At 44.2% G+C, this 27,470-nt stretch overlaps 3 protein-coding genes across 3 annotated transcripts; all 3 read left to right on the top strand.

Annotated features, from left to right (window-relative positions):
* The first annotated feature begins 664 nt into the window (after positions 1-664).
* On the top strand, positions 665-3,066 carry LOC128759320 (putative protein MSS51 homolog, mitochondrial). Its single transcript, XM_053866195.1, has 7 exons — positions 665-681; positions 1,295-1,444; positions 1,621-1,745; positions 1,815-2,375; positions 2,674-2,767; positions 2,862-2,961; positions 3,022-3,066. Exons 1-7 carry the CDS (start codon positions 665-667, stop codon positions 3,064-3,066), a joined length of 1,092 nt encoding a protein of 363 aa, XP_053722170.1.
* Positions 3,067-3,843: 777 nt separating this feature from the next.
* cog7 (component of oligomeric golgi complex 7) lies at positions 3,844-10,316 on the top strand. Its single transcript, XM_053865753.1, has 17 exons — positions 3,844-4,271; positions 4,615-4,763; positions 4,916-5,032; positions 5,119-5,287; positions 5,551-5,633; positions 5,726-5,848; positions 5,917-6,115; positions 6,185-6,312; positions 6,403-6,557; positions 7,525-7,641; positions 7,721-7,786; positions 7,863-8,049; positions 8,533-8,673; positions 8,756-8,839; positions 8,963-9,077; positions 9,148-9,291; positions 9,367-10,316. Exons 1-17 carry the CDS (start codon positions 4,109-4,111, stop codon positions 9,531-9,533), a joined length of 2,307 nt encoding a protein of 768 aa, XP_053721728.1. The 5' UTR covers positions 3,844-4,108; the 3' UTR covers positions 9,534-10,316.
* A 329-nt stretch (positions 10,317-10,645) lies between these two features.
* LOC128759085 (ubiquitin carboxyl-terminal hydrolase 31-like) lies at positions 10,646-26,233 on the top strand. Its single transcript, XM_053865752.1, has 16 exons — positions 10,646-11,900; positions 14,028-14,165; positions 14,243-14,331; positions 15,775-15,867; positions 16,091-16,226; positions 17,661-17,811; positions 17,954-18,137; positions 18,212-18,323; positions 18,390-18,484; positions 18,715-18,792; positions 18,864-18,993; positions 20,158-20,277; positions 20,346-20,571; positions 20,925-21,083; positions 21,145-21,297; positions 21,858-26,233. Exons 1-16 carry the CDS (start codon positions 11,358-11,360, stop codon positions 23,330-23,332), a joined length of 3,882 nt encoding a protein of 1,293 aa, XP_053721727.1. The 5' UTR covers positions 10,646-11,357; the 3' UTR covers positions 23,333-26,233.
* Positions 26,234-27,470: the final 1,237 nt, after the last annotated feature.

Here is a 27,470-nt window from a genome sequence, read left to right as displayed (position 1 = left end):
TATCTGTCTTAGTGAGGACCTCTCATTGCCTCTCAATGCTTTCCCCAACCTCTCTCACCCTAAACCTAACTGAAATAGAATTAGAATGAGCTAGTTATTTTGAAGTTTTAACCCTCAAAACCTTATGTGGACCGGCCAAAATATCCTCACAAGTCTGCGCCTTATCAAAGATTAACATGTACACGCACACACACTCATTATTTTTGATGATTATCATTACAATGAGAATGATATTCTCATTCAAATGTAATTGTAAGTTCATAGTGACTATTATCATTGAGCCTGTCCCACCATCGGTCCCATGCTGCACAACAACTGTTGAAGGTAGCATAAGTTAGCAAGGTTTAAATCACATTTTTTTATGTTTGACTTTATGTTATTGTTTTACAGCTCTGTTCTAAGAAATCAGACAATGTGCATTTGGATATGTTTGATGCTATTGTGCTTGTGATCAAATGTACCGATTTTCTTTCAAAAATCTTTGTACAACTCACAGGTTTCCACTTCTCTGCCTGGTCCAGGAACAGTCTAGAGATGTCAGACCGTTCTAGAAGGAGAGGCACAGGTGGGTAAAAGCTGGGAGCAGCCCCCGAAACACACTCACGTAACAAACCAGAGGAGCAGCAGAAGTACAGCTCTGTCTTTGACTGGCTTAACCTTCAAGATGACAGAGACCCAGAGGTAAGTGCGTCTTCCAATAACAGCCTTTTTAGTTTGGAAAGTTCATGTTAACTTGTTTGCATGTTAAGGTCTTGATCTGAACATATTTAGCTTGATCTGAACAGCAGAAAGAGAACTGAATGTGTATTTTGTATTACTGTATTTTGTTCGAACCTTGAAAGAGATTGCTGCTCAATTTTCGGCTTCAGCTTAAATTCTGTACCGTCTCACGTTCGAACCTGTAATTTGTCACATGTTCTAATGTAGAGTGGAGTGACTATGGACACGCTGTGCCTTTAATGCCCCCTTCAGCTGCTGCAGATGACCTGAGCCAGAAATAGATCAGTGGTGTCTTTGCTGTCTGTGTTAACTGTGCTGAAGAGACTCACATGTTAGAGTGAAACATCCATGAAAGTGTGTGAAGTCAATAAGACAAGCCATTCATGGAGTTTATATGGCAGCATTAACATGTCAAAAATATGGAGTTATTCCACTGCTTGTATGGTCCTTATGCACACGAGGCAAGGGCAGAGCCGTCATGAGCTTTAAGGATAAATGCTAGAATCAAAGACTCATAACTTAACGGTGTGAGAATTTTAGAAAGTTCATAACTGTTTTTTCCCTTTCATTCTAGAGCCCCGTCTGCCACCAAAAACAAGCTCACAGCCTTTCACTCCCAAAAGGAGATGTTTGAGAAGATGGAGGATTCTTTTAAACTCTGTGCTTATTGTGAGAAGAAGCCAAATCAGCTTCCAGACCCCAGAAGCCTGAAGCGATGTTCTAGGTAAAGAACATCTAATCCATTTATTTCATTCTATATTTAAAAAGAATTTTGTTTTTTTATTGAATTATTGCCATTCCTCTATTATATTGGTGTTATTTAAGAGCATTTCTTCAACTGAAAGCCTTCTCTCCTTGACTGAGATGATAATGGCTCCTTGCTGGCGTCTCTGTCTGCAGGTGTCTGAATGTCTACTACTGCTGCAGAGAATGTCAGAAGAATGACTGGCCAAAGCACAAGAGATTCTGCCCACAACTTCGCCTGGCAGCTCTTGACAGAGTTGTGGAGTGGCTTGTTTTCAAAGGTAAAAACAAAATTGCATAGGTAAAAACATAGTTTTACCGACCTTAATTTTATAGCACATTTCCAGGAGACCTTCCGTTCCCCACTGAGAAGTGGTCCCGACCTCAGTCAGAAGTGAAGAACTGGGAGGACTGGCTAGCCATGCAGGGGGACCTCACAGATCGTCTCCAACCCATCCTGGATGCAGACAACACAAAGAACCTGTGGACTGATGCTGGCAGACCACGGCCTGAAGATAAGGACCTGAAGGAGTCTCTCTGGAGGGTTTGTAGCGAGTTCTTCTCAAGGCCGCTCACAATCGCCTGCGGGTTGAGGCTGTTTGGCCTGAACCCCTCCAAGAAGCCCCTCACCATCCACCTGGTGGGAGCAGGACACAGTGAGACCCTTGGAGCCAGACTGGCAGACTACGATGAGCTGAACAACATGTTCCCTGGACATCAGGGCATAGAGATAGTGATGGTGGGACCAGAGATCGTGGACGGGCCAATCTGCAGACCCCCTCTGAGAGCATTTGGTCCCAAACAGAGGGTCTACATGAGCTCCTACAGAGGGCTGTATCACCAGTTCTGGGAGGAGCTGGTTGAGAAAGAGGAAGCTGCAAAACCAGACCTGGTGGTCGGATTTCATCCCGGTGAGAACCTGCGCCAGTCTTCCTGGCCATCCATTTTTTTCCCCCCAAATAGCTAGTATATGGATGATAATGACTTTTGCCCTGTGTGAGAACTGTGTGCGCTGTGAGCGGAAACTGCTTTTACTTCTCTTGGAATTGATTTTACCTCAGCCAGTGTTTTATCACCCACAGAAAAGAGTGAAAAGGGGTTTACCCAACCATCCGTCATCCGCCGAAAACTGCCGTTGCTGTTCTAACCGATGTGCTCAATAATGCTGGCTCATCAATAATTTTTATTCTGCTTCATTTCATTTTCAAGGTTTTGATGCCAGTCAAGGGCTGGAGGAGGGCTGGCTTCCCACTCTTCTGCTGCTGAGAGATTATGAGATTCCTTCCATGTTTACCGCGCTCAGGTAAGAGATGCAGACTCAAAGTGACGTGAACCAATTGGAGTGTTTCGTTCCTTAAGCTGTGAGTTATTCAAGTGTGCTTCACTCTCCCCAACAGCGAGACAGAGATGACCTACTCCCTGCAGATTCTGCTGGAGTTGGAGATGGACATGAAGGGAAGTGGAATCAACCCTTTTGCATCTTTGAAACCAGAAGTGGTGGGATCAGGACCGAATCAGCCTCCAGTCTACAGCAACTCCCACTATTTCTGTTTTCAGGGTCTACTAGAGACTGTTGAGTTTGAGGAGCCAGATGAATCCTGAAATGTTCTGCGACAAGAGTCACTCTAAATAAGGGGGGAAAAAAATGTCTTTTTGCTTTTTTTATGATGAAACAAAGCCTAACCTTTGTAAGATGCTGTCAAGAACTTTTCAATTCTGTCAAAACAAATGTCAATGCTGTACTACCTTTGAATGTATGTCATGACTGAAACATGCACAACTCAAGTCTCCATGGTTCATTTAGCTTCACACATCCATTGAGTTGTGGCTTTGAGTGAGCCATAACAAAACTAGAAGACACTAATGCGAGTACTAAATAATATGTAGGTCCACTATTTTCCATCCATCTCTCAAATATATTTTATGCATGCATAACGGTGTCACAAGCATATTTCAAAAGTCAGTGTTTTCTCAGTGTGAGTCCAATGGGAAAGAGGGATTGGCGTCCTACTGACTCAGGGATTTTATCTTGCTGGTTGGCATAATATTTCCTTTTCTCCAACTGGCAGGGATCATAGTTTTAAAAAAAAAATCTATTATTGTAACTATTTTATTTTATGTATTTACTTGTTTTTTTATTTTGCTTTTTTGTTATCAAATGGAAATGATGAGCGGGTAAAAACACCATAATAATTTTACTAATCATTTCTAGATTATGACCATTGTTAACGTGACGCACACCACGTTCTCGTTAAAACCATTCAGGTTCAATTTCGTAATTAACTGTAATGAATGAATATTTCAGATAGTCGCATCGCAGGAACTACCGAGCAGCAGCGTGTTTCCGGGGGAAGGTAAACAGAAGGGCTCAATGCGGAAGTTGTTGTCAGCCGTCGCCGGGGTAGACGAGCAGATAGCAGAGGAATTATGCCCTTTTTCTTGCTTCTTTTAAATCCTGTTGACGTTTAAGAACAACTCTGGAGGAAGCGGTTGCTTTGCTAGAGCTCTATTTAGTTGTGATGATTATTTCTTTTTCTTGGGCAATTTATTTTATGTTCATATCGAAGCCGTTGATGGGGAAGAATTAGCAATGGCTCGATGACATAGACGCCGCAAGTTTGTTTGAACGTAACACGGCCTCCAAATGGATTTCTCGAAGTTCCTGGACGATGATTTCGATGTGAAAGACTGGGTGAATGGCGCCTTCAGGGTGCAGAAGGATGCCGAGGCGAAAGCGGACACACACGCAGCTACTCTGGTGATGAAGCTACAGCTCTTCATCCAGGAAGTAAATAATACAATTGAGGGTGAGTGAAACGTCAACGTGTCTTTGAAAGTATTCTATGGGACACTAGGTGAAACACAAGCATTTGAAGGTACTGTATCAATCGTCGTCGCCCTGGCAACGTCTAACGTATGCAGAAAAGTATCAAGTAAAAAAGACCGTAGTAACAGTATTAATATGATACACCTTTTCGTTGAAAGAGTATGCGCCTTTGGATATGGAACGAATATGACATACATATATCTCTCTCAAATGGAGAGATTTGATGTTTTCTTTGTTGGGAGGTTTGTAAATTAGAAGGTGGTTAAATCCCAAAGTTAATTTGAAGTGTTACCAACTATTGTTTTTTCCCCCCCTCTTGTCAGAGACCAGTAATCAGGCTCTTCAAAATATGCCTCGAGTTCTGCGGGATGTTGAGGCTTTGAAACAGGAAGCCTCCTTTCTTAAAGAGCAGATGATTCTGGTCAAGGAAGACATCAAGAAGTTTGAACAGGACACAGTGAGATCCATGCAGGTTTGTCAACCAAACATCAGTGTAACTATGAAAAATGTCCATAATGTAATTTAGTTTACATTGTGCCGATTGTTATTGGACAGCAACATTTCCGCTATCTTTTTATATTACTTTAGTTCTGAAATGATGCTTTGTGTGGTTGCCGCATTCAGGTCTTGGTGGAAATCGATCAAGTAAAGAGTCGAATGCAGCTCGCAGCGGAAGCTCTGCAGGAGGCCGACAAATGGAGCACACTCAGTGCAGACATTGAGGACACTTTTAAAACGCAGGTAAGTTTTACTTTTTGTCTGTTGCAATTTAGTAACATACATTTCTGCAGGTATTTACATGACTTCATGTTCCCTTTCCGTTCTAGGACTTTACAATTATATCCTCAAAGCTGACCAGCATGCAGAACAGTCTGGCGATGCTGGTAGACACACCTGACTACTCTGAGAAGTGTGTTCATCTTGAAGCTCTGAAAAACAGGCTTGAAGCCCTCGCCAGTCCTCAGATAGTGGCCACATTTAATTCCATGTCCATTGGTGAGCATCCCATTTTGCTATCTTGTGTTGTTGAGCGTCTAGAATTTAAAGTATTTATTGACGATATGTCTCTTTACAAAGCAAAAGTTGCCCCACTTGCCCCATTCTTATTTGCTTAGTTGTATGGAATTGTAGGTTCTTTAAACTTGGGGGAACGTTCACTGTGGTGGCACTTGTAATTGAGTTTTCTGTGAGGATGGTTCATTTTAATCTTGGTTTAGATCCCTCATCATTTTTCTTTTTTGTGTTATGTTTGTTCATAGACCAAGCAAAACTGTTTGTCAAAGTCTTCACTGAAATTGACAGAATGCCACAGCTCCTCGCCTATTACTACAAGTGTCATAAGGTTTGTTGTCGATTAGCTTTAAATAACATTCTTGTAGCACGTCTGTTGTGTACAGTCTTCATCTCACCTGTTCATGAACTGTGCGTCTCCAGGGCCAGTTAGTTGGTATGTGGCAGGATCTGTCGCAGAGTGAGCTCAGTCTGAATCAGCAGCTGGCAGAATTCTACGACACGTTGCTCTCCACATGGCACTCACAGCTCCAGTGGAGCAGCCAGGTAAATACTTAGATATGACTAGTTGTTGTATTAGTTCCACGGCGTCATTATTTACGTTGGTGCTGCAGGTGTTCAGGAATCCTTACGAGGTGGTGACAGTATTGCTGATACAGACCCTGGGGGCCATGGTGCCATCCATTCCTGTGTGCTTGAGCACAGCCATGGAGCGAGCGCCTCAGGAACAGAGACTGGACACTCTGCTGGAGATTTACCAAACTGCGTTAACCTTCGGGCGCAGTTTGGACGCCGCTCTGACCCCTCATCTGGGTCTGTACAAAAAGAGCATTTTGAGCTCACTTGGCTGGTTCTCTGATTTTGTCTGTGATTTTGCTTCAGGTGAGAATAACCTGCTGAAGGTGAATGAGCTTGTGTGCGCTCTGTACGATCCCTATAAACCGTATTTATTACAGTATGGGGATCTCGAGGAGGCGCACCTCCTCATACAGATCAGTGCCATACCTCTGGTAAGACAATTTGTAAACACCTTTCTTCTCCATTTATTCTGCTATTGTTTGTACTTACTCTGTCACAATCCATTCATCTTACTGTTTTAGGAGCACGGAGAGGTAATGGACTGTGTCGAGGAGCTGAGCCATTCTGTGGGTAAATTGTTCGGCCTGGCTGGGGCTGCTGTGGACCGCTGCGTCAAACTGACAGATGGACTGGCTGTCTGTGGCCTCCTCAAAGCTTTGAAAGCGCTGTTCACCAAGTAAATAATGCTCCCTCCTTTACAGACACTTGAAGCAGCACTCAAATATTTGAGGAAGTCAGTTGCCTCACACCATGTGACATAGAGGGCAGTGTATGTTTGAATTACACCACTTCCCTGCGTTATTCGCTATATTTATCTAGTGTCTGTAGCCACATCATGTGTAAATACACTAGGGCTGCAACGACTGGTCGACAAAGTCGACTATTAAATCAGTAGTCGACAGGTTAATTTGTCGACTAGTCGACATGTCATCATTCTCGTAGCACAATCCACCATAAGAGAAGAGATGGCTGAGGATCAGGGACCACTGAGACCTAACAAATTTTTGAAGTGAAATAGTGTAAAATAAAATGTAAATTTTCCAAACAGCATATAACACTACTAATTGTTATGGTAGCCGTTGACTAGTTCACTACCAAAATAATCATTAGTTGCAGCCCCAAAATACACTCACATCTGATCACAGATGTTGGAAAAACATTTGCATCCAGTCACACCTGCACAGCACACGTGGCTACTTTTTGAAAATAAGAGGCTTGGATCAAAAGGGTTGTGAAGAGACTCTACTTCGGTCTCTGTTCATCTGTGTTTCATAAGCAGACTTGTGCCTGTCGCAGATCTATTGTTGTTAAGTCAGACTTGTCATTGACTGTCACCTCTGAACCTCACTGACAAGAGGGAGAGGTTAAGAGACTTCAAAATGCATTAAATCACTGCTTCTGCATCACTCTGAGACAGACAGAAGATGTGATCTTCTTCTGGGTGCAACAGGGTTGCACATGTATACAACGTGTCAGTCAAGTTTTAAGTTCAATCCATGCCTTGGATTGATGCATATATGTTTAATTCCTTGGATTACATCAAGATGAGGCATCATGCGAATATTTATCCCTTTAAAGGTCTCATGAAAGTTATCTGTGGTGGCTCTACTTGTTTTATTAAAGTATTCTATTGTTATTCCCAGGTACGTGTCTGACTTCTCAACCACACTGCAGTCCATCAGAAAGAAATGCAAACTGGAGGACAACAGCAGCGCAGGTGTTTTCCAAGAGGACTGGACGGCTTTCCAGAACTCAGTCAGGTGAACTGCTGCTGGTGTCGGGATGTTCAGTTGGAGGTGTAGTGAATGTAACATCTTGGCCAACCTTCATGATTTGCAGAATTATAGCCACCTGTGGTGAGCTGCTGAGACAATGTGGAGCGTTCGAGCAGCAGCTGTCCAACAAGTAAGTAAACTATTAAGCGTGATGAGAATGAATTGAATGCAGTTCACCTCACATGGTCTGTTGTTTTATCAAAAAGGATTCTGGGCTCGGCCGGAAAATACTTGTCAGAGTCGTACAGCCCCCGCAGCCTGGCGGGAATCCAGGAGGTCAGCTCTTCAGAGAGAAAGAGCGCCACCAAAAATCCGTTGCAGGAATACAACTATCTTCAGAGAGGCAGTATGGCTGAGTATAACAGCCTGATGGAGGTGCTTTACTCATTGAAGGTGAAGGTTTGACCTTGTTGGGTTTGTATCAAATTAGCCACATCATTGTACCTACACTACAATTGTCATACAACACTGTGAGTAATGCTTCAGTGGGAAACTGCTCAGTCTAGGGCGAAATGTGTATAATTCAGAGAGGTGTTAAACACCCCAAGGCGAAACCCTGAGGCTTACAGGCCTTCGTTTATTTATTGTGGCGCTTCTGCGTTTGGTTGCGTTTCAGTACTTACAAAAGTAACAAGGGAAAGAAACCTTTCAATTTTTATCAAATCAAATATAGGACGTTCTTGACTCATCATGACAGTAAATAAACTCTTTGCATTGAAGTGGACAGTTTGTATCATTAACCTTATCTGATCTGCTAACCGATCGTAACACTGTAATTGTCATTATTGTCGGCTCTGTAGCAACCCAAGTTTCCATCAGTTGTTGGATCAACTCTCCAGAGATCCACATGCTTCAACTGTGTGTGTTGCCTTGCAGGAAAAGGGCACTGGTAACTCCAGTTTGTTGGCTGAACCCAGATCAGCTCTGACCAGACTGAACCAGCAGGCCAACCAGCTGGCCTTCGATTCGGTTTTCCTCCAGATCAAACATCAACTCTGTCTCGTCTCCAAAATAGAGGTGACTCCGCATGAGAGTGATTACCAACACCTACGGTTTGATTGCTGTTTGCATGTGAAAAACATTGTTTGTGTGTTCGCAGAGCAAAGAGTCTGCTGCTCTGGGAGAAGGCTACACAGACGACCTGCCGAACTTCAGCTTGTCACCACAAGAATACATCACAAATGTGCGCTAAGTTTGAGTTTCAGTGAATACTGAGTAAAGTTCTTTTTAATTTTTCATTAAATCTACCTTTTTACATGGTATGTTTATGTATATGTGTGTGTGTGTGTCTGTGTGTTTTTTTCAGATCGGTCAGTACCTGATGTCCCTGCCTCTTCACCTGGAGCCATTTGTTGCACAGGAAGATCCGGCTCTGGAAATGGCTCTTCATGCTGGGAAACTGCCTTTTCCTCCTGAACAAGGTCGCCGCTAACACTGTTTCTCCACACACCTGAGGAGATTTCTCACCAGCCAAAACTGAAATCTACACAGGCGATGACCTTCCTGAGCTGGACAACACGGCCGACTACTGGCTTGGCTCCATCGCGCGCGCAACCATGCAGACGTACTGCGACGCCATCCTGCTCATCCCACAGCTGAACACTCATTCCACCAAACAACTGGCCACTGACATTGGTGAGTGAGCAACTGCAGTTCACTGAGGCAAATGAAGTCGCAAATTCCTGACAACCTGTCTCGATTTGTTTGCAGATTACCTCAGTAATGTGATGGACGCTCTGGGCCTGCAGCCTTCTCGCAACCTCCAGCAGATCGTCACGTTGTTACGCGTCAAACCAGAAGACTACAGACAAACCGCTAAACCGTTGCCACGGCGACTGGCCTCCACCATTGCTGCCCTGCGAGGCATCGACTACTAACAAACAACTTTGTTAACTTTGCCGTCACATCTCATGTCTGTAACAGTGTTGGAGTCAATCAGTGGATACTCTTGGAATGGCATTTATGGGGGTGTATTCATCTCTAATCAGGGTCAGTTATTTTTTTAACACTTGAGTTTGGAAGAAAAGGAACCACAGATGATGAGGCCTTGAAGTTCAATACTCTGTCTCCCAACACTTCTTTATCATGTATCGTGCTCATGACCAATACCAAACTGTATATTTTAATTAAACAGATTCAGTTTAGTTTTTTCTTTTGTGTTTTTTTTCTCAAAAGAATTGTATTGTGTCTCTTCAAGTTTATTCTGCACCTATATATAACTTATCTGTAATTGATGAAGACTTTTGCTCTTGGACTGGATATCAACAAAAGGATGAGGGATGTTCTTTGTATTCTGTTGTTTTTTTTTGTGGTCAGCACCGTGACCTAATTCCTGTCATATGGTGAGTGATTTCCTGCCTTATTCTTTTTTTCAAACCATATACACTTATATATTTCAGTCAAAAGACTGCATTTTCTTTTGGCTTTTTGTAACTTATACCGCTGATATAATATCATCAAATCTGGACGTTTTATTTTGGGCTAATTTTTTGGGGCACCAACCTAAAACCAAGTAATCATCAATCTGATGTGTGAACTTTAATTTGGATTAATCTTGTGACATTGTTAGGATTTCATTTCATGGATCAACACTTCAAAAACAAGAAGAAAGAAAAGTAGAACCAGTCTAAAACTTGACATGCTTAATGTAACAGGTCAGTGTTTTATTCAAATTTGTAAAATAACAAACATCTCATTAAAATGTACTTTTTTAAGTCAAACAATTAATGGTGGTCTAATTATCTTTTTCCCCCTTTTTTTAACATGATATTGTAGTTTTTAAAATACATTTCGTAACATTAATTTTCCATATAGCTCACGGTTTATTTGGTAGACGGATATTGAAGAGAAAATGCGTGTTATAATGCAGTAGTGGAAGTAGGTCGGCAGTTGACAATAGAAGTGACAAAAATATTCTTCATTTCACAGCCATCTCGACCTTCCGTCAACACGGTCTCTGATTGGTGGTCGGAGCCCATGCTGGTCAGAGACAGCACCAGAGCAGCATCCAGCAGCATCACATGCCTCCAGCTCGCAACATGGACCAGTGTTTGGGCTTGACGTCAGCCGTCACCGCCCTGCCCGCAGTATCGCTGCCCACAGATGGAGACGGCACATTCGGCCTTGAGCTAAATCCAACCCGGAGGCTGAATTAGATAGATCCGTCGCACCTGCGCGAGCCTTCTTCGTGTCTTGGACCGCGACGAGACCGACGGACTTGGCGGGAGAAGAGATGCTCCGCAGTCGCCGAGCGAGAGGGGGCGGCGGGGTGAGCCGCTCCGCTCGTGGGGTTCCTCAGCTCGGCGGAGCTCCAGCTTCCACCGTGGAGGCGATTTAGGAACAGCATCTCTCCGTTGAATAAACGCAGCCAGTCTGTTCTCATTTCCCACGGCTCCGAGGGACCATGGACTTGTGTGTGGAAGGGTGGAGCTTTCGTTGAATTAATGATGAGGAACATCACCAGGAAAGTGACATGATTCCCGTGTTACTGTGCTCCACACAATGCGAGCGTCGCTGGTGAGTCACTGCTAGAGATGGTGGTCGCGGGCAGCTGCCCGGAGGAGACTCTCCGCCGCGGCTGTTTATGCAACGCTCCGCAGTGTCCCACCGCGAAGGCAGAGCCGTGACAGCGATGCTTCCGTGCAGCCAACTCGGGCCTTGACTCCGTCCTCCTGAGGAAGTCGACCATCAGCACCGCCACCATGTCCAAAGTTGTCAGCAACAAGGAGAAGAAATCCTTCAGCAAGAAGCTGTTCCGGCGGAGCTCGGTCCGCTCCGTGGGCAGCTTCATGAACCGAGTTCTGCGGACCCTCTCCACGCTCTCCCACTTCGGCACCGACGAACAGGCCGCCGACGACGAGACGGACGACGGGACCTCGATCCCCAACACCATCGGAGGTTCTCTGCCCTCCGACGACAGCGACTGCGGGGGGTTCCCGTTCGGCGACAAGGTCCCGGGGGTCGCCGGGCTCAAGAACCACGGCAACACCTGCTTCATGAACGCGATCCTGCAGTGTCTGAGTAACACCGAGCTGTTCGCCGAGTACCTGGCCCTGGAGCAGTTCCGAGGAGGCGGGGAGGCCAGCACCAACAGCGGGGACAAGGCCAAGACCAACGGGGTGCTGCCGCTCCAGAAGAAGGGGGCTCAGCAGCAGGATGCTGGAGAGGTGACCGAGCAACTGTCCGGCCTGGTGCGAGCTCTGTGGACCTTTGAGTACACCCCTCAGCACAGCAGGGACTTCAAGGTATTGACAAACTTCAATACACTGCCATCGGAAGAGTGGTTGAATAGTGCACAAACCGATTTTAAAACACGAAAACCAGGTCATGTTGATCCAAATCTGAAGATGCATTTAAACAGCTCTTTTTCATGTGGAAATTTCATGTTAGATGTGACATCAAAGTCTCAGAATTAAGCTGCACTCTGTGGGTGTGATGGATAGAAATGAAAGATTCTGCACTTGCTTCATGGATGACATCACAAGTTCAAAGCATAGAAAGTTGCACTGCTCGTGTTTACAGTGCAAAAGCATGTGGTGATGCTCATAAACAACCTTGCCTCATGGACCTAGAGCACTTACTGTCCCACGTTGTTTGTCCAAGCATCGTCCCCTGTTGCCGTGCATTTGATGCTCCTTCAAGAAGTCCAACATCGTCACATTCACAAGTCTATTTTCGTCCTTGAGTTTTTGTCTGATATTTAAGTTCGACTCGCTCCAAAAGTGGAATATAAATAGATGCTTTTTTGTAAAAAAAAAAAAAAAAAATCTGACTGAAGGTGTGATCTTTAAACAAACTCTATGGTTTATAAATGTTACCAAATGAAAGTTGATGTTCATTTTGCTTTTTTTAAAAGTCAAATGATACATTTCCCAAATGTATTTACATGTTCTGCCATGTGTCTGGATGATTTTACTTTTGTAAATGGATTATTCTCCCATCATTTTCACTCCACCATGCCAGCAACTGGACTTTTAATGGTTTCTGTATTAGTGGCTCACGTTTCATCAGGACACGAACATGGCGGTTTCTTGTTTCTGACCACACTCAGAGTCAAAAATGGAGGCACTCTCGAAGATCTGTTATAATAACAGCGGCTGCTTCTTCTGAAAAGCCTCCATTTACTACAGTAGAAATGTTGTTTGTTGCAAAGGATCGGTTTGCTTTTGCAGAGGTGTTCGCCTCGTCTTCCCTCACCATCGACTCGTGTTGTTGTTGAGACCAACTAAACCGAGTCATACAGTCAAGTCCAAGACCAAGAGTTCGACAGACACACTGAAACAAAATATAGATCTTTAGTCTATTAGTCATGTAGACTTACTCATGTATTTATTTCTGCTGAAGAAAATAGTGAATCTTACAAAATAAATCCAGAACCAAAACGATATCATTGGAACGAACCAATCGTTAGTTCTGTATTCAGTGGACCCACAGTACAGCCAGTACTTTTCGGAAGGAGGAATTGTATGGTATTTGGAGCAGATGACGACGTCGGGATGGCGTCCTTTGTTGGCCTGTACTGTCGGTGTGCCCACTGAATGGGAAGTCATGGCATGTCTGGTGACATAAACGGAAACTGTCGGAGCTTTCCCTGTTCCCTCCAAAAAGCATGTACAGTTTTAAAGCTTGTCAAGAGAGAGCACATTTTCTTGACATGTTTTGACAATGTCCCAGAGGTGAAAACGGTCATCTGTGAGCAAAACAAGTCAGCGAAGTGTCAAACACATAAACACGCTGGAGTTCCTTTGATCTTTGGACAGTGTTTGTCATGTTGCTGCTGGCTCACCAGAACTTCCTTTTGTGGTTGTATTTTTTTTTGTATTTGGCCTGTCTTTGCAAGTCTTCGTCCTACTGATAGTGATTCAGATTTATCTATATGACTTTTCATGACTGTACTCGCTGGGTTGACTACGATTGAGGTGGCACTGTCCCCAGGCCACATTGAGCTGAATGAGTATTTTTGGAATGGAACCCTTGAAAGCATGGTACCAGTACTTAACGGGAGGCGCTCTCTTCTCAAGAGAGTCCTGGTAGTGGCTCCAGAGCGATGCCTCATTACTCATTCGAAGAACGTACACGATGCCGACATGTGATCTCCAGCGAGCAGAGGTGACTTTATAGCTGCCAGTCTGGATGATTCTCATCCGTAAACCTTGTTGATGTCGTCTTGTTTGTTTTCAACCCGTGTCCTTGTCATAAAGTGCGTCCCACCGCTCCCCATCACCCACCCCGCTGCTGACCTTTCAAATTGTGCTGATCATCATCCTGGTCAGCTGTCATGAATATTTAATGGCAGGTTGAGAAGAGGGAAGGATGCTCTTTGCCGTCCTGTATCATCAAGAAACCTGACTTCTCCTTATGCTTCCTCGCAGAATGTGGTGTCCAGGAGTGCACTTCAGTTCAAGGGGAACTCCCAACATGATGCCCAGGAATTCCTCCTCTGGCTGCTGGATAGAGTCCACGAAGACCTCAACAACATCATCCACCCAGACATCAGACCTCCAAGGAAGGTATCCAGTGGGACATTGCAATATTACATAGATATATAGGTCGACTTTTTTATAATGTTGCCGTGTTGATGTTGCAGCCGCCAGTGGAAGAAGAAAACCCACCTGAAGGGTCTCCACTACCAGCACCTGGCTCTTTTGTACAGGAGCTGTTTCAGGCCCAATACAGGTGAGATTTTGATTCAGAACAGTGCCACTTTTGGGTGATGTCAAAGCAACTGCCACATGTTTGTACTGTCAAATAACACCATTGCAAATAAAGGATACACAATTATTTAGAACAAAATCCACCAAACACCAGAGGCGAGACAAGACAGGAGTGAAAAAATATAAAATATATTTTTAACTTGATAGTATTTTACAAGATTATATTTGATTTAAAAGTATTTTGGCGATTATGATTCTGCTACTAGATAGCAAACATTAGTTATTAAATAATGCTGTTCTGTGTATTGTCTTTTCTATTACATTCTTAAAACTCACATGAAGATCTTTGTCAAAGAGGAGTGTGCATTTTCAACCAAGCATATGAATAATGGAAATAATAATGAATAATATTTAAAAACTACAGCATGAAATTATTAACAAGCAGCACTGTTAGTTAGAAACATATTTCTTCATGGTGTCTCTCAGACTTAACATGGGATGCTCAAGCCCAGGTCTGTTATTCTGTATATGTACTGTAATCTTCTATTATATCTATCATTTGGTTGATGGGGTTAATTTTCTTTATTAGCTATTTTGATTATTTTTTTGAGAAATAATTGACAGTACCATCACCATATCTTCTTTTTCGTAAGCGACAAAAGCATTAGATGACATTTAGTAAACGTCATCTGTTCAGTTCACCAAAAGGTAGCAGTTGTATAAACTATTTTATTCTGTTCTATTTTAGGGGCCGCAGTCCATCAAGTTTGATTGAAAACATTTGACTTTTGTCTTGCAGTTCTGAGTTCTATCCAGAAATAAAAAACAGCTCATTACAAAAACAAGACAGTCTCAGTTTAGGTAGACCAACACAGTCATGCACCATGTTCTAAATAACATAATAGAGTCGCATACTTGCTTAAATCAGACCTGCACTAACAGTGAGTTTAGGGTTATATATTAAATATAGAGGAGGGGGGAGACAGGGAACACGGTGGACGAGGAATGTTTGGGATGGAGGCACCAGGTAGAAGGAGTAGAGGAAGAGCGAGGTTCATGCATGTTACTAGAGAATGGTATGAAGAGGGCAGACCAGAGAGGACGAACAATGCAGGTTAGAGCCTGGCAGATACTGTGATTTTCTCAATCGTGGTATTGAGCTCATACTGTCCGAGTGAATCGGAGATCGCGGCTCACGACTCCTGTTCTCACTCTGTACAAGCCGATGCTCGGATGACTTCTCACATTGAATGTGCACGTACAAGACGTTAGACTCTTGTATCCGGAAGTGCAACGTGCAAGAAGAAAAAGCCATGAGAAGCTTCCGATAAAGAAGCGATCCGACAGAGAAACGGGGGGAGTGGGGTGATGTTTGACAAATGAGTGTTTCTGTCTTCATTCCTCAGTCTGCCCTGTGTGGCAATGACGACTGTGATTTGTGATGCTGGAACGTGTTCTTCTGCAGGTCGTCGCTGACCTGCCCTCACTGCCAGAAACAGAGTAACACCTTTGACCCTTTTCTCTGCATCTCACTGCCAATCCCGGTACCTCACACACGGTAGGCGCCTTCTCCTTTTCATCTTCCTGTTGGGCCAGAAAGGATATATTCCAAAACAGAAGTTGCTCTGCTTTCTAGAAGATCCTGTCTGCATCAAACCAACGTCCTGACAGATCTGACTGCTGCAGGCTAAAATTAGAACGAGCTGTCCGTCTTTGAAACGTAACTCCAGTGGAGTTTGGGAACACATTTCATTGAAATCTATTTTTTTTTTCCCCATCAGACCCTTGTATGTGACGGTGGTGTACCAGGGGAAGTGCTCCAACTGCATGAGGGTCGGTGTGGCCGTGCCCCTCTCTGGTACCGTGTCCAGGCTCAGACAAGCTGTGGCCCAGGAGACCAAAATCCCTGCCGAACAGGTGCGAGTTCTGTAACACAGGAACAACTGGATATTAAAATGTTTCAAGGCAACACATTCATATCGTTGGATTATTATTCAGTTTTGATTTAACTTGGCAGAACCTTCAATCCTTTTACTTCAGGCCATTGAAACCATGACTGCAATGATCAACTACAAATCCATTGATTTATGATGTGAATAGTTTGAAACCAATCTTTCATGTCTAAACACGACTTCTGCATCCTGTCTCAGTTTAAGATGAAATATGCACAAACCCATGATATCAATCTGTGTTTGGACCTATTCTGTTTAGACCTGTTTTTCATTCTGGTTGTGCAATGTCATAATCTGGCACCGTTCTGTGTTATCTGCATTTTAATAATTCCACTGAGAGGACCTCCAAAGTCCAGTGAAAACTGGTGTACTCAGAGACAAGATGCAAGAAGAGTTGGAGGGAATGATAATGATGAAACTGAAAAAATGCAGAGGCAATGGCTAATAATAAGATGCAGGAAATACAGGGATGAGTTCAGCTCGAGTGCTCTCAGTCTGCCTGGGAGCTGGGTTAGGAAGAGAACCAGCACCAGATCATTTTTTTATTTCTCTATTAAGTATAAACCATGTGGAACTATGAGCCAAATGATTCCACTATTTTCCAATCTTCAGTTTACAAGTATTTATGTTACATTTTGTATTCCTTTAACTGTCTTCTCAGTTTCTATATTTTTAACATTGCATTTTTGTAAAGTAGTTTTAACCTATGATAGTGTTCCAAAGCAACTTGTACAAGCATATGCCTTTTTAATTTTTCTTATTTTATTTTTAAATATCATGATTTTTCTTTCAGTTTGATGTGTGAAAAACATCCCTGAAATGATCACTAAGTTTGAGCTCGCAAACACAGGCTCCTTCCACCGCATGTTATATGATCGATTTAGGTCCTGCCGTTGGATTTACACTCAAATGTTCCCCTCAAGTTCTTGAATTGTTTGCGGTATATTTGCATGAATTCAATCTTTCCAGTCTGGTGCTGTCAAATCAGGTGAACGTAGAGGCCAAACAAAAACAGCGTTAGGAAAAAATCACCAAAATATCCTCAAACCTCCTCAAAAATCAGTGCATTATGGTTCCAAATGAAATAATAAATAAAGGAATAATATAATGATAATAATAATAATAATAAATAAGGAAAGTGCATACTTCTGAAGTATTTTTTATTGTTATTATTTATTTATTTATATTATTATTATATAGTCTTGCAGTGGCCACCATGTAGTTATGTTAGTTTATACCTTGTTCATCCCATGTAATGTATTGAAGTGTTCACATAGACTGTCGCCGTAGGCTCCTGCTGGTCAGTTGATAGGCTGGACTTCTTCCTCAGTACCTCAGTGTTATCCATGCAGTGTGCCACTGACTGAATTCTAGTCTCCAATGTTTGGTCGTGACGCAGATCGCCCTCACCGAGATGTACTACGACGGATTCCATCGCTCCTTCTGTGACGACGATGACGATCTTGAAATCATCCAGGAGAGCGACTCCATCTTTGCCTTCGAGACGCCTGAGCTTTTCAGACCCGACCAGATCCGTTCCAAGCGAGGCGGTACAACTTCCTCCCTGTTATTAGTTTAGCCCTTCACTTTATAAGGCGCTCAGATTGAATTACAGCAGGAATAGTATTCAGCGGCATAGAGTTGTACACAAGTGTTTCACCATCTCGCGTGTTTTTTCTCTTTCTATTACAGCGAGTCCACTTGCCAATCTAAACCAGAACAACTTAAAGTATGGCACAGACAACAACAGGATTGCCACACAATTACAGGAGCCTACAACCACCCCTCCTCAAAGTCCCAACAAAAACAGCGAGCAGACGGAGAAGATAGTTGTGTTGGTGTGTAACCGAGCCTGCGCAGGGCAGCAGGGACGCAGGTGCACAGTGGGATGGGTTTTAAAAGGCAATGCAAACTTTAGATTCTGTTGCTAATCTTTCTTTGCTTTTGTAGGTTTGGCAATCCTTTCATTTTGTATCTGGAGCGCACGGTGACGTGGGATGTTCTGCAGAAAGAAATCCTGGAGAAGATGCAACATCTCCTGCGACCCGGAGTCCTGGTCCAGGTACGACCTCTGTCTCCTCATTCAGATCGACCGGGTTAAGGACGGCTCTACGTTTCTCCTCATCAGGTCGGGCCCTTCACTTTGCGAGTGGTTGGTGTCGTGGGAATTACCTATCTGCTGCCTCAGGAGGAGCAGCCCCTCTGCCACCCGTCTGTTGAGAGGTAACCACAAGAGGGCAGTGCAGCGCGGCGCTTCTAATGCTCTATTATGCGACTGCAACAAGGTTACAGACGTATGTGGAACTATGTCTGTTGGAAGTCAAATTGAACAGTCAGAATTGCGCTCACTTCTCACAACCTTCAAGAAAATTCAATTCCTGCTTTTTTTTTTTTATTTTGGTCTGTTTTATTCATATTGAGTGGAGTCACTATTGTGACCTTTACTGTTCTAGAGCATTCAAGTCCTGTGGCCCGGGAGGTCCGCCTCATGTCAAGATCGTCGTTGAGTGGGACAAAGAAACGAAGGACTAGTAAGTGATCAAGTTTAGTCTTGGCTGGATCTTCCCTGAGTGACAAGATTCCCACCCCCCCTCCCACACAGTCTGTTCAAAAGAACGGAGGATGAGTACATCCCAGATGCTGAAAGTGTGCGGCAGGTGAAGGAGCAGCACCTCCAGCCTCAGAACTGCTCGCTCGCCCAGTGTTTCCAACTCTACACCAAAGAGGAGCAGGTGGGTCCCCGCCAGAGGTCTGAATGTATTCAGCCATGAATTTTCAGACTGAATTTGAGCTTGTATTTGACGCTGTCATGTCATCATCGTAAAAATCTGGAATCACCTGAATTATGAATATTCAAGCCCCAAATGTGACATATTTCTGGCAAATTTTGTCTTCATTTACTTAATGTTTTTCAAGTCACTTAACAGCTCACAAGTCAGGAAGGCTCTGTGTTTAGTATTAATAAAAATGCTAGATCTTAAATGTCACATGACGTGGTCCGAGGCTGGCCAGGAGGACGGTCAGGGAGGTGAACAACAGTAAGGTTCCTACCCCCACTGCCATTCTGGTGTATCTGGGCTCAGCTGTGCCAATGTCTCAAGGGTGCCGTGTCCAATTGACACGACACACAGCTGGGTTCTCTGCTCGCTGACCAATGAGGTGCCACTTCTGCTGATAACACGCAAAAACTTGCTTTGGTTTTGCTGACGGTCATCAAGACTCCCAGTTCTGATTCAGTTCAGACAATGACTTCAATAATTTCATTTGTTTGTTAAAAAACCTTAAACCCAAAGAACACCTGGACCACTGTGGGAACCTAAAGCTTTGGAGGTGTTTGTCCAGGGAATCTAGTCACAGTAATGGAAGAAGAGGAATACATCAATATTCTCAACAACATGAAGCAGTCTGTAGAGAATCTTTGCCTTGGCAACCAGTGGACTTTTTGGCATTGAAATGACCCAAAACAAATGAAAGTGGTGAAGAAATGGACGGTGGGGTGTCCTGGCTGAGGACCAGGGAGATGGCAAGAAGACCCTCCACCCAGGATGAGTGGGGCTCATTGTTGCCGATCAATGGACAAAATATCAGTGGAGACATGCAAGGACAATATAAGCAGTGTCTGTCATAGACAATAAAGCTTTTAGATTAATTATTGAAGAGGTATGAATCATGTGAAATTGCAACATCTCACTGTAACATACAGAATATAAATGTTGAGAAATATTTTTCCTCTCTGATTTCTCTTGTACATCCAGCCATGTCTTTACCATTTCTGATGCAGCAGAAAATGCTGCTTAAGTGAAAGTGATATACACTAAAATAAGCCTTTTCCAACAGCAAAGTTAGGCATAAAAGGTCACATTTTGGAAGTCTCCATTTTGCGCCTCTCTTTCCAGCTCGCTCCTGATGATGCTTGGCGATGTCCTCACTGTAAGCAGCTGCAGCAGGGAAGCATCAAACTCAGCCTGTGGACCCTCCCTGATATCCTCATCCTTCACCTGAAACGTTTCAGACAAGTGCGGGTGCAAGTTCTTGACATGCCAGTGGTGGGATGTGGTGAGACTGACGTCTTTGCTTCCACCAGGACGGCGACCGGCGGATGAAAATGCAGAACATGGTGAAGTTCCCGCTGACTGGCATGGACATGGCGCCACATATGGTGAAGAGGAGCCAGAGCAGCTGGAGTCTGCCCTCCCACTGGTCGCCATGGAGACGACCTTATGGCTTGGGACGTGACCCCGAGGACTACCTCTACGACCTGTATGCAGTGTGCAATCACCATGGGACGATGCAGGGAGGACACTACACAGGTGATTTCATGAGCTGGAGGAAACACTGAGGGACAACTTCATTCATATCATTGGCCTTCCAGTAACTGTAATTCCAGAATATAGCGCAGCGAGTAGAGTATGCATCACCTTGGATACCAGTGGGGGATGACAATGAAACCCACTTGAAAGCAGTAGCCAAATGCTTCCACTAGAGGGCAGTGTGTAACCCTTTATGTCTCCTGCATCAGCAGCTACTTCAGATCAGGAATGATTTCCACGCTATAAATGAGGTTTTGTCGCAGTAGTTTCTGGAAGTCATCTGCAGATATGTATTTAATAAGGAGTTGAGTGGGCTGATTGATTGACAGCTCCTATTCTCACCCGTCTTCCAGCTCAGTGCAAGAACTCCATCGACGGTCAGTGGTACTGCTTTGATGACAGCGACGTCCAGCCGATATCCGAGGATGAGGTCTGCAAGCAGACTGCTTACATCCTGTTTTACCAGCGGCGTGCCACCATTCCATCCTGGTCTGCCAACAGTTCTGTGGGAGGTAAGGACGGCTGGACGTCTCCTTGTGTGTTGGGGACTGTGACGCTCTCGTGCTGCTTTAGGATCTACGAGCTCGTCCCTGTGTGAGCACTGGATCAGTCGTCTCATGGGGAGTCGGCCACCGAGCCAGGCGTCCTCCGGATCGTCCCGACGCACATCTCTGGCCTCTCTTTCTGAGTCTGCAGAGTTTGCAGGCGAGAGAAGCGAAGATGACGGTAAGGCGCTAGATTTTAGCTCTGCCTGACTATGTTGACAAACTGTGTTGTCAATGTTCATTTGACGTTTGGTTTAAGACACCAAGTAGACACATAATGATCCCGAAATATTGAAGAGCAGGATGGATTGGGTCTTATATTTTTTATATTTTTTGCCTTGGTATACAACACGGTATAATACAAGTTGTTGAAGGTGAGGAAATGACATTGCACTGATGGATGGAGTACTCGCAGTTGGAGGGCCAGTATTGCTGTCGCTCTGCCATTGTATTATCATGAATAACACTAATACTTGCTAATGCAAATCATTTACTTTTTAAAATAAAAGTAGTTCTTGAATTAACGGTTTCTCACTTAGTAACAGACAGTTATTCTACTTAAAAAAATATTTTTTTGTCAAGGCAAAGTTCTACAAATTTGACTCATATTGTGTTTTGCATCTCCAAACACACTTCATTAAATGGTTTCTAATGGGGTCCAAAGGGTCCACACTAACCCGAGCACTGATCATCATGGTTCTTAAAGTCCAGTTTCATGTTCTGCCAATTTGTTTCTTGCAGGTTTAGTGAGTCGACCTGCAGTGAGAGGGATGCAGAGACAGACGTTCTCCTCCAGATCTTCCATCGCGAGTCCCCTTGTTCTCAGCGAAAATGGCAGCAAGCCCTCCTGGTCCCACTCTGCTAAGCTCCAGCTCCGCTCTAACTCGCCGTCACGCTTCTCCCTGGAGTCCCACTCCTCCTCCCCGACTCTGGAGATGATAGGGGAGGTGGTGGACACCAAGCTGTCATCCTCTTGCTTCAGTGGGTCACCTAAGCCAGAGAGATTTCCTGGCGTTAAATCATCCCTTGCAGCTTCTGAGAATAATCCTGGCAGTAAGAGGCTGATAGAGCAGGTTCACTCCAAAGCCGTGTCACAAGCAGAGGCGCGAAGCTCCCTCCAGCCGGGGGATAACAACAATGTAGTTAGTGGTGCTGAACAAGTCAGCCCTCGACACTCTGTCAGCGGGAAAGAACCGAAGCAGAGAAATGACTCAACAGAGAGCACTGGTGTCAAAAGGAGCTCCGGGAAGTCGGGTCTTGAAAGTGAAAGGAGTCCCAAGAAACGTCCTGCCACCTCCTCCACGTCATCCAGCTCTCTGTCTCCGGCGCCCCCACCAGTCACCAAGTCGCCGTCCAGATCGCAGAACAAAAGTGGGAGCTCAAACCCAAAAGACAAAACCAATGGCTCTGCCAAAAGTGGCAAAGCTGGATCCTCGCGGGCAGCAACTCCCTCCAAAAAAGGCCAAACGCAGGAGTGTGGACAGCAGCGAAAGAGCGGGTCTCCTGGGTCGCAAACCTCGCAGAGGAAGACGTCACCGAGGGGCGGAGAGAAAGGCTCCGCCTCAGGAAGGACTAGATTAGCAGAGAGGAGCGCTAGCCGGGAAGCCTCGCGGACAACTGCGCTGGCAGAGAAGAAGATCAACCAGTCTGTTCCACCGTCCAGGACCAGTGCTGCCAGTCGGGCTGAGGCCAGGAACGGGCGCGCGGTGGAGAACCGGCCACCGGGTCGCAGCTCCAGCAGCAGCTCCTCCATGACCAGTCTGAGGTCCTCAAGTGTAGGCGTTTCCTCTACAAATGGTGCTCCGCCTTCAAAGGGACTTCGAGGGAGCAGCAAGACAGAGGACAAAGGTTTGTCCTTCTTCAAGACTGCTCTGAGGCCCAAAGATGCCCGCAAGTCTTCAGACAGCGGGAAAGCGGAGGCGAAGGGAACTGCTGACGAAACCTCCGCTGATTTAGGACGAGACGGGCCGAACAAAAAGGGTCAAGGTTCAGAGACTCCAAACAACGTGACCGCAGCCAAAGACAAGGAGTCGTCGAAGGCGTCCTCGGCAGCAAAACATTCCCTGCTGCCCTCCACAAAATCCAAACAGTCTGGCGCGGAAACTCCCGCTCAGCCGTCGTCTAAAGACCTCTCGAAGAAGGAACCTGTGAAAAAGACAATGCAGTCCCGAAAGATCCCCATCAACTCCACACAAACTAGCCAGAGGTCCAAGTGAAGCCCTGCAGGCTACAATCTCTCTCGATGGTGCAGCTCCAAGGTGCTTTAAGAAGACCTTTAAAGCCCCTGTAGCCCCTCACTGGTGACGCAATACCAGCTGCCATTGTGACATGTTGTTTAGGAATGAATTTTAACAAAGCACTTTGTATGGATTGCATTGATTTTGAGGAATATTACTGTATTATACGTAAGCATGAGCTGCACATGTATTGAAACGAATGCCTTGTTCCGTCTGTAGCATATTTGTGAAGAAGGAATCTCAGAAAGGAGGGATTTGAGGTGGCACAAGACGGATGTCCGACAAAAATACTCCAAAGGAAAGTGTCTGGCGATTTGTTGGTTTTTTTTGAAACGCACGGACGCTGTAGTGTATTTCCAAAATCCTTGACTTACAAGCTCTTCACTATAGAGAGCCATATGTCCACAACCAACATCAGTGCCTCAGATAATCATAGTATTTACTCTAAATTGTATAACGGGATTTATAATTCAATTTTAATATTTACTAAGCACTGAAAATGTGATTCCAAGTCAAACACGATGACGCCTATCTAACCTGAACTGCTGTTTACATACGCTCCTCGATGTTGTGGTTCGAGGCGTGCTTTCGTGCAGCCAAATTCACAGAGGGGAAGCGGAGCGAAGAAGCATGTTGGTGCGCCACGTCCGGAGACGCTTTGTACTGGTTTTTAAATGTTTGTGTTTCTCTTCAATCATGTCAGACAAACGTGTCACGTGTCACCTTCCGACTGCCAGACACACCAAAACATTCCTAGCTGACCCACGCGGGGGTCGCTGTGCAGGCTTGACACAAAGGCACGGCGGGAATGTTTGCCCAACACCTACCTGGTGCATTTGAGTTCCAGTCTCACGCAGCGGGTCACTCTGTCGCCTCACAATCTCAACCAAACACACCGACTTGGATTGAAAACTCTCACTGTTCTAATCAGCAAGTGTTGCATGATCAGTTGCTTATGCATGCACCTAACTATGCAAGCAAATCCTTGCTAATGCCCACACTAGGTATGCTGTCGTTGGATGTGTATATATTTCTATCTGTATATTTTTCCAAAATGCCAGCATCTGAGAGCATGTCCAGGCATTCTTTAGTTACGGCTGTATGTCCAGCTTTCTTTGCACATTCCTTTAGATAGACATTTTGTATGAATGAATCTGCTCAGCCACCGTCTCCAAGTAAATCACCTCACATGCAAGTGTCCCCTGGCTTGTGTCTTTGTTGGAAGCATGCTGACGTTAATGACAACAAAAAGGTTGCGGTTTATCACATTTTGATGAAGGATTTGAATTTTCAGTGCTCAAAGGAGGCTTTCGCTATTCTTTCGGAAACAAAATGCCTTGTTTGTTACGGTCCTGGTAGCCGGTGTGGACAGAAGCGACATGTAACGTCCGGGTCTTTGTCTCTCTTGGCGTGAATGTTTTGGTTCAGCGGAGCATGTTTGTGGAGTTCAACCTACGTTTTTAACATGCCAGCGTGCGTGACAAGCCCTTGTGATTGTAGGAGTGAGAGGAAAGTTAGTTTCTCTCTCACAGTTCAAACGCATTATGAGCTTAATAGAGTCAAGTCATGAGAAAGATCCTCAGGTGGTGCACGCTCCCGTGTTGTCACAAAAACAATGGAGATGTCAAGTGAAAAAGTGTCAGGGCCAGTGAATACATCCTGAAAATTAAATTTAGAACATTTACTCTGGATACTACACATTCAACTTGACATTCTTTCAGTCTAAACTTTAAAAAGTAAAGTTTTAAGTTCGTATATCAGTGCATTTTGGAGTGCTTCAGAGAACTGTTTTAAGCAAGCACAAAAATGCTCAGGAACTTGAAACTTAAATGGCCGAGAAATGGAACCAAAGGCTGGTGGGATCATCCAAAGTCACAAATGCCGTTTTAGGTTGTAGTATTACCAAGTAATATGCATTATATGTCAAGTATTTACACAAAGTATTTACAATGAGCAAATTTAAAAACAGAAGTTGGAACAATTTTGAGTGCAACATCATATCATGTATGTGTTTGATGTTAATATCATTCAGAAAACTGAATCATGTAAAAACAATTTAATGTATAAACAATGATAGAAAAGAAAGTTCCATTTTATTTTATTAAGTGTCAAACAGAAATAATAATAAAAAAAAACCATCTGATCCATGTATAGTGCTCAAACATTACTCTTTATATTGTACAAATTATATTTGTACCGCCATGTGCATCAAAATTAGTTAAATATGTTCAGTTAAATTGTTTACAAATATAATAAATTTGTTTTACGGGTGTTTAATTTTAATGTTAATATTCTTTTATTTATTTAAAAAATGTCTATTCTGCAAATATGTTAAAACTATTTTATTTATAGCGTTAGAATTGGGATTTTGTGAATAAAATATTTTTTGTGCCACATTATGTTTTGTTCACACCATATAGTATGCACAAAATAGCAATATACACTTCTTTGAACAATTAAAACAATAAACTCATGCTACATTTTTTGTTCTTTTTATGCCGGAGTTAGCTGGTCTCCTGACTCTCATACCAGACTAAAATCGACGGCGAGTGCGAAGTGCCTGCTGGCGACAGTGTGTTACATCTGTGCTCTTCGATAACATGCAGTATTTGTTGCAGTATTTGTGGTGATTTGAATGTCCAATTGCCAGAAGCGCTTCACTTTTTTAAATGGTACTTTTGATGTCAGTCATGAACGGATGGATTGATCAGTCACCTCTCGTCAATAAACAACATATCGTCAACACAATCGTTGGCTCGTGCGGGTTTGTCATCACCTCCGTCCATGCCCCTGCTCTCCACTTGGTGGCGCTCAACGTTAACCTGGACGCCTCCGCGGAGCCCCAACTTTCAGATTTGGGAATCGCTCAACATCAATTTGGTTCAGAAAAATGCCCTTCCGTGTGAACTCTGGGCCTTATTGAGATGTATGGTCGCGTCACGTGTAACGCTGTCCGATGTGTTATTAAACTGGAGCACCATCCTTTATTTAGGGCTGATTCAATTGCCGCTTTATTAGTTTGGCCCAGGGCAGCGAATATTAAGAGTTTATTTGGCCTCTTTGTCTCTCTCTCTCCGCTGGTAATTTGGTGTAAGAGCCATCGGTTTGGGAAGTCACACCCTCTCACTTGGCGCCTCTTGCGCTGAGGAGTGATGACATTTGAACAGAGGCCGCGGCGGATAAACACCGAGGTGCAGCGTCTCGCTCCGAGCGTTCCTCTGAATTAATAAGCATGTCTGAATGTCATTTGAAGAATCACACGCCGGCACAGATATTGAAGCCAGACGCTGAGATCAATAATAATCTTGCCAATTGTATCAGTTCCAGGGCAACAACATTAGCAGGACCTCAGCCTTATGAGGATTTATGAACACACACCATGACCTGCACTCTGGAGCGCATGGACTAAACATGGTGAATGAGTTAACATGTTTATCTTCGGCTCCCGAGACGCTGCGGAGCCAGGCAGTCAAAGGTTATTGATCAGTCCCTCCAGGGGTCAAGTCCAACCCTCGCGCCAGAGACGGAGGCCTTCTCTGGTGCGATGATGGAAGGAGGCGACGGGTCGAAATTTGGTTATCACTTTTGTCATTGTATTCTTTTGCTGTTCCAGTAAATCGATCAATTCATGTCACTATGGATCATACGCATTCCTCACATGTGCGTACAGCATCAGTTGCACTGCCATGATCTGCTCAGTGGTCAGACTTTACTGAAACGCGGCGCGGAGGGTGTTCGAGAGGAGGACGTCTCACCCCAACACTGTCAACAGAATTCAGAGGACGCATCAGTGATGAAAGGGATTGATAGACAGGGCTTCAGATCACCAACTCTGTGGTGGCTCCGGTTGAGCTCCTATCAAACATGATGTTGAAATACGAAAAACTACACCTCAACATTCTTTTTTCATCCTCCTGTCAATGATGTATTTAGACACCAAACTTCAGTTTTGTCCTTTCCACATTTCTACATTTTTGTTGTTTATTGTTTAGTTCTCTCAGTAGCTCTACTACTAACCCATATCAAATGTTCTTTTATCATTGCCTGCTCTTAGGGGGGAAAAGAATCACAACAATTTCCCTTACTGGCCGACTGTTGTAGTTGTAGCGTAGTGATA

This window comes from Synchiropus splendidus, chromosome 5 (assembly GCF_027744825.2).
Source record: "Synchiropus splendidus isolate RoL2022-P1 chromosome 5, RoL_Sspl_1.0, whole genome shotgun sequence".
In the NCBI taxonomy this organism is placed as follows: Eukaryota; Metazoa; Chordata; class Actinopteri; order Syngnathiformes; family Callionymidae; genus Synchiropus; species Synchiropus splendidus.
The sequence above is the reverse complement of the archived record's forward strand: the minus strand, read 5'-3'. Positions and strand labels throughout refer to the sequence as shown.

What these genes read in the sequence shown, in the direction of transcription:
- LOC128759085 (XM_053865752.1), top strand. Translation starts at nt 11,358, where the DNA reads ATGTCCAAAGTTGTCAGCAACAAGGAGAAGAAATCCTTCAGCAAGAAG. An exon ending in GCAGGGCAGCAGGGACGCAG is followed by an intron (nt 18,138 to 18,211) that starts GTGCACAGTGGG and finishes TTGCTTTTGTAG; the next exon opens with GTTTGGCAATCCTTTCATTT. An exon ending in TGCCACCCGTCTGTTGAGAG is followed by an intron (nt 18,485 to 18,714) that starts GTAACCACAAGA and finishes TTACTGTTCTAG; the next exon opens with AGCATTCAAGTCCTGTGGCC.
- LOC128759320 (XM_053866195.1), top strand. An exon ending in TCCATGTTTACCGCGCTCAG is followed by an intron (nt 2,768 to 2,861) that starts GTAAGAGATGCA and finishes TCTCCCCAACAG; the next exon opens with CGAGACAGAGATGACCTACT. An exon ending in CATCTTTGAAACCAGAAGTG is followed by an intron (nt 2,962 to 3,021) that starts GTGGGATCAGGA and finishes TTCTGTTTTCAG; the next exon opens with GGTCTACTAGAGACTGTTGA.
- cog7 (XM_053865753.1), top strand. Translation starts at nt 4,109, where the DNA reads ATGGATTTCTCGAAGTTCCTGGACGATGATTTCGATGTGAAAGACTGG. An exon ending in CGCTCTGACCCCTCATCTGG is followed by an intron (nt 6,116 to 6,184) that starts GTCTGTACAAAA and finishes ATTTTGCTTCAG; the next exon opens with GTGAGAATAACCTGCTGAAG. An exon ending in AGGTGCTTTACTCATTGAAG is followed by an intron (nt 8,050 to 8,532) that starts GTGAAGGTTTGA and finishes GTTGCCTTGCAG; the next exon opens with GAAAAGGGCACTGGTAACTC.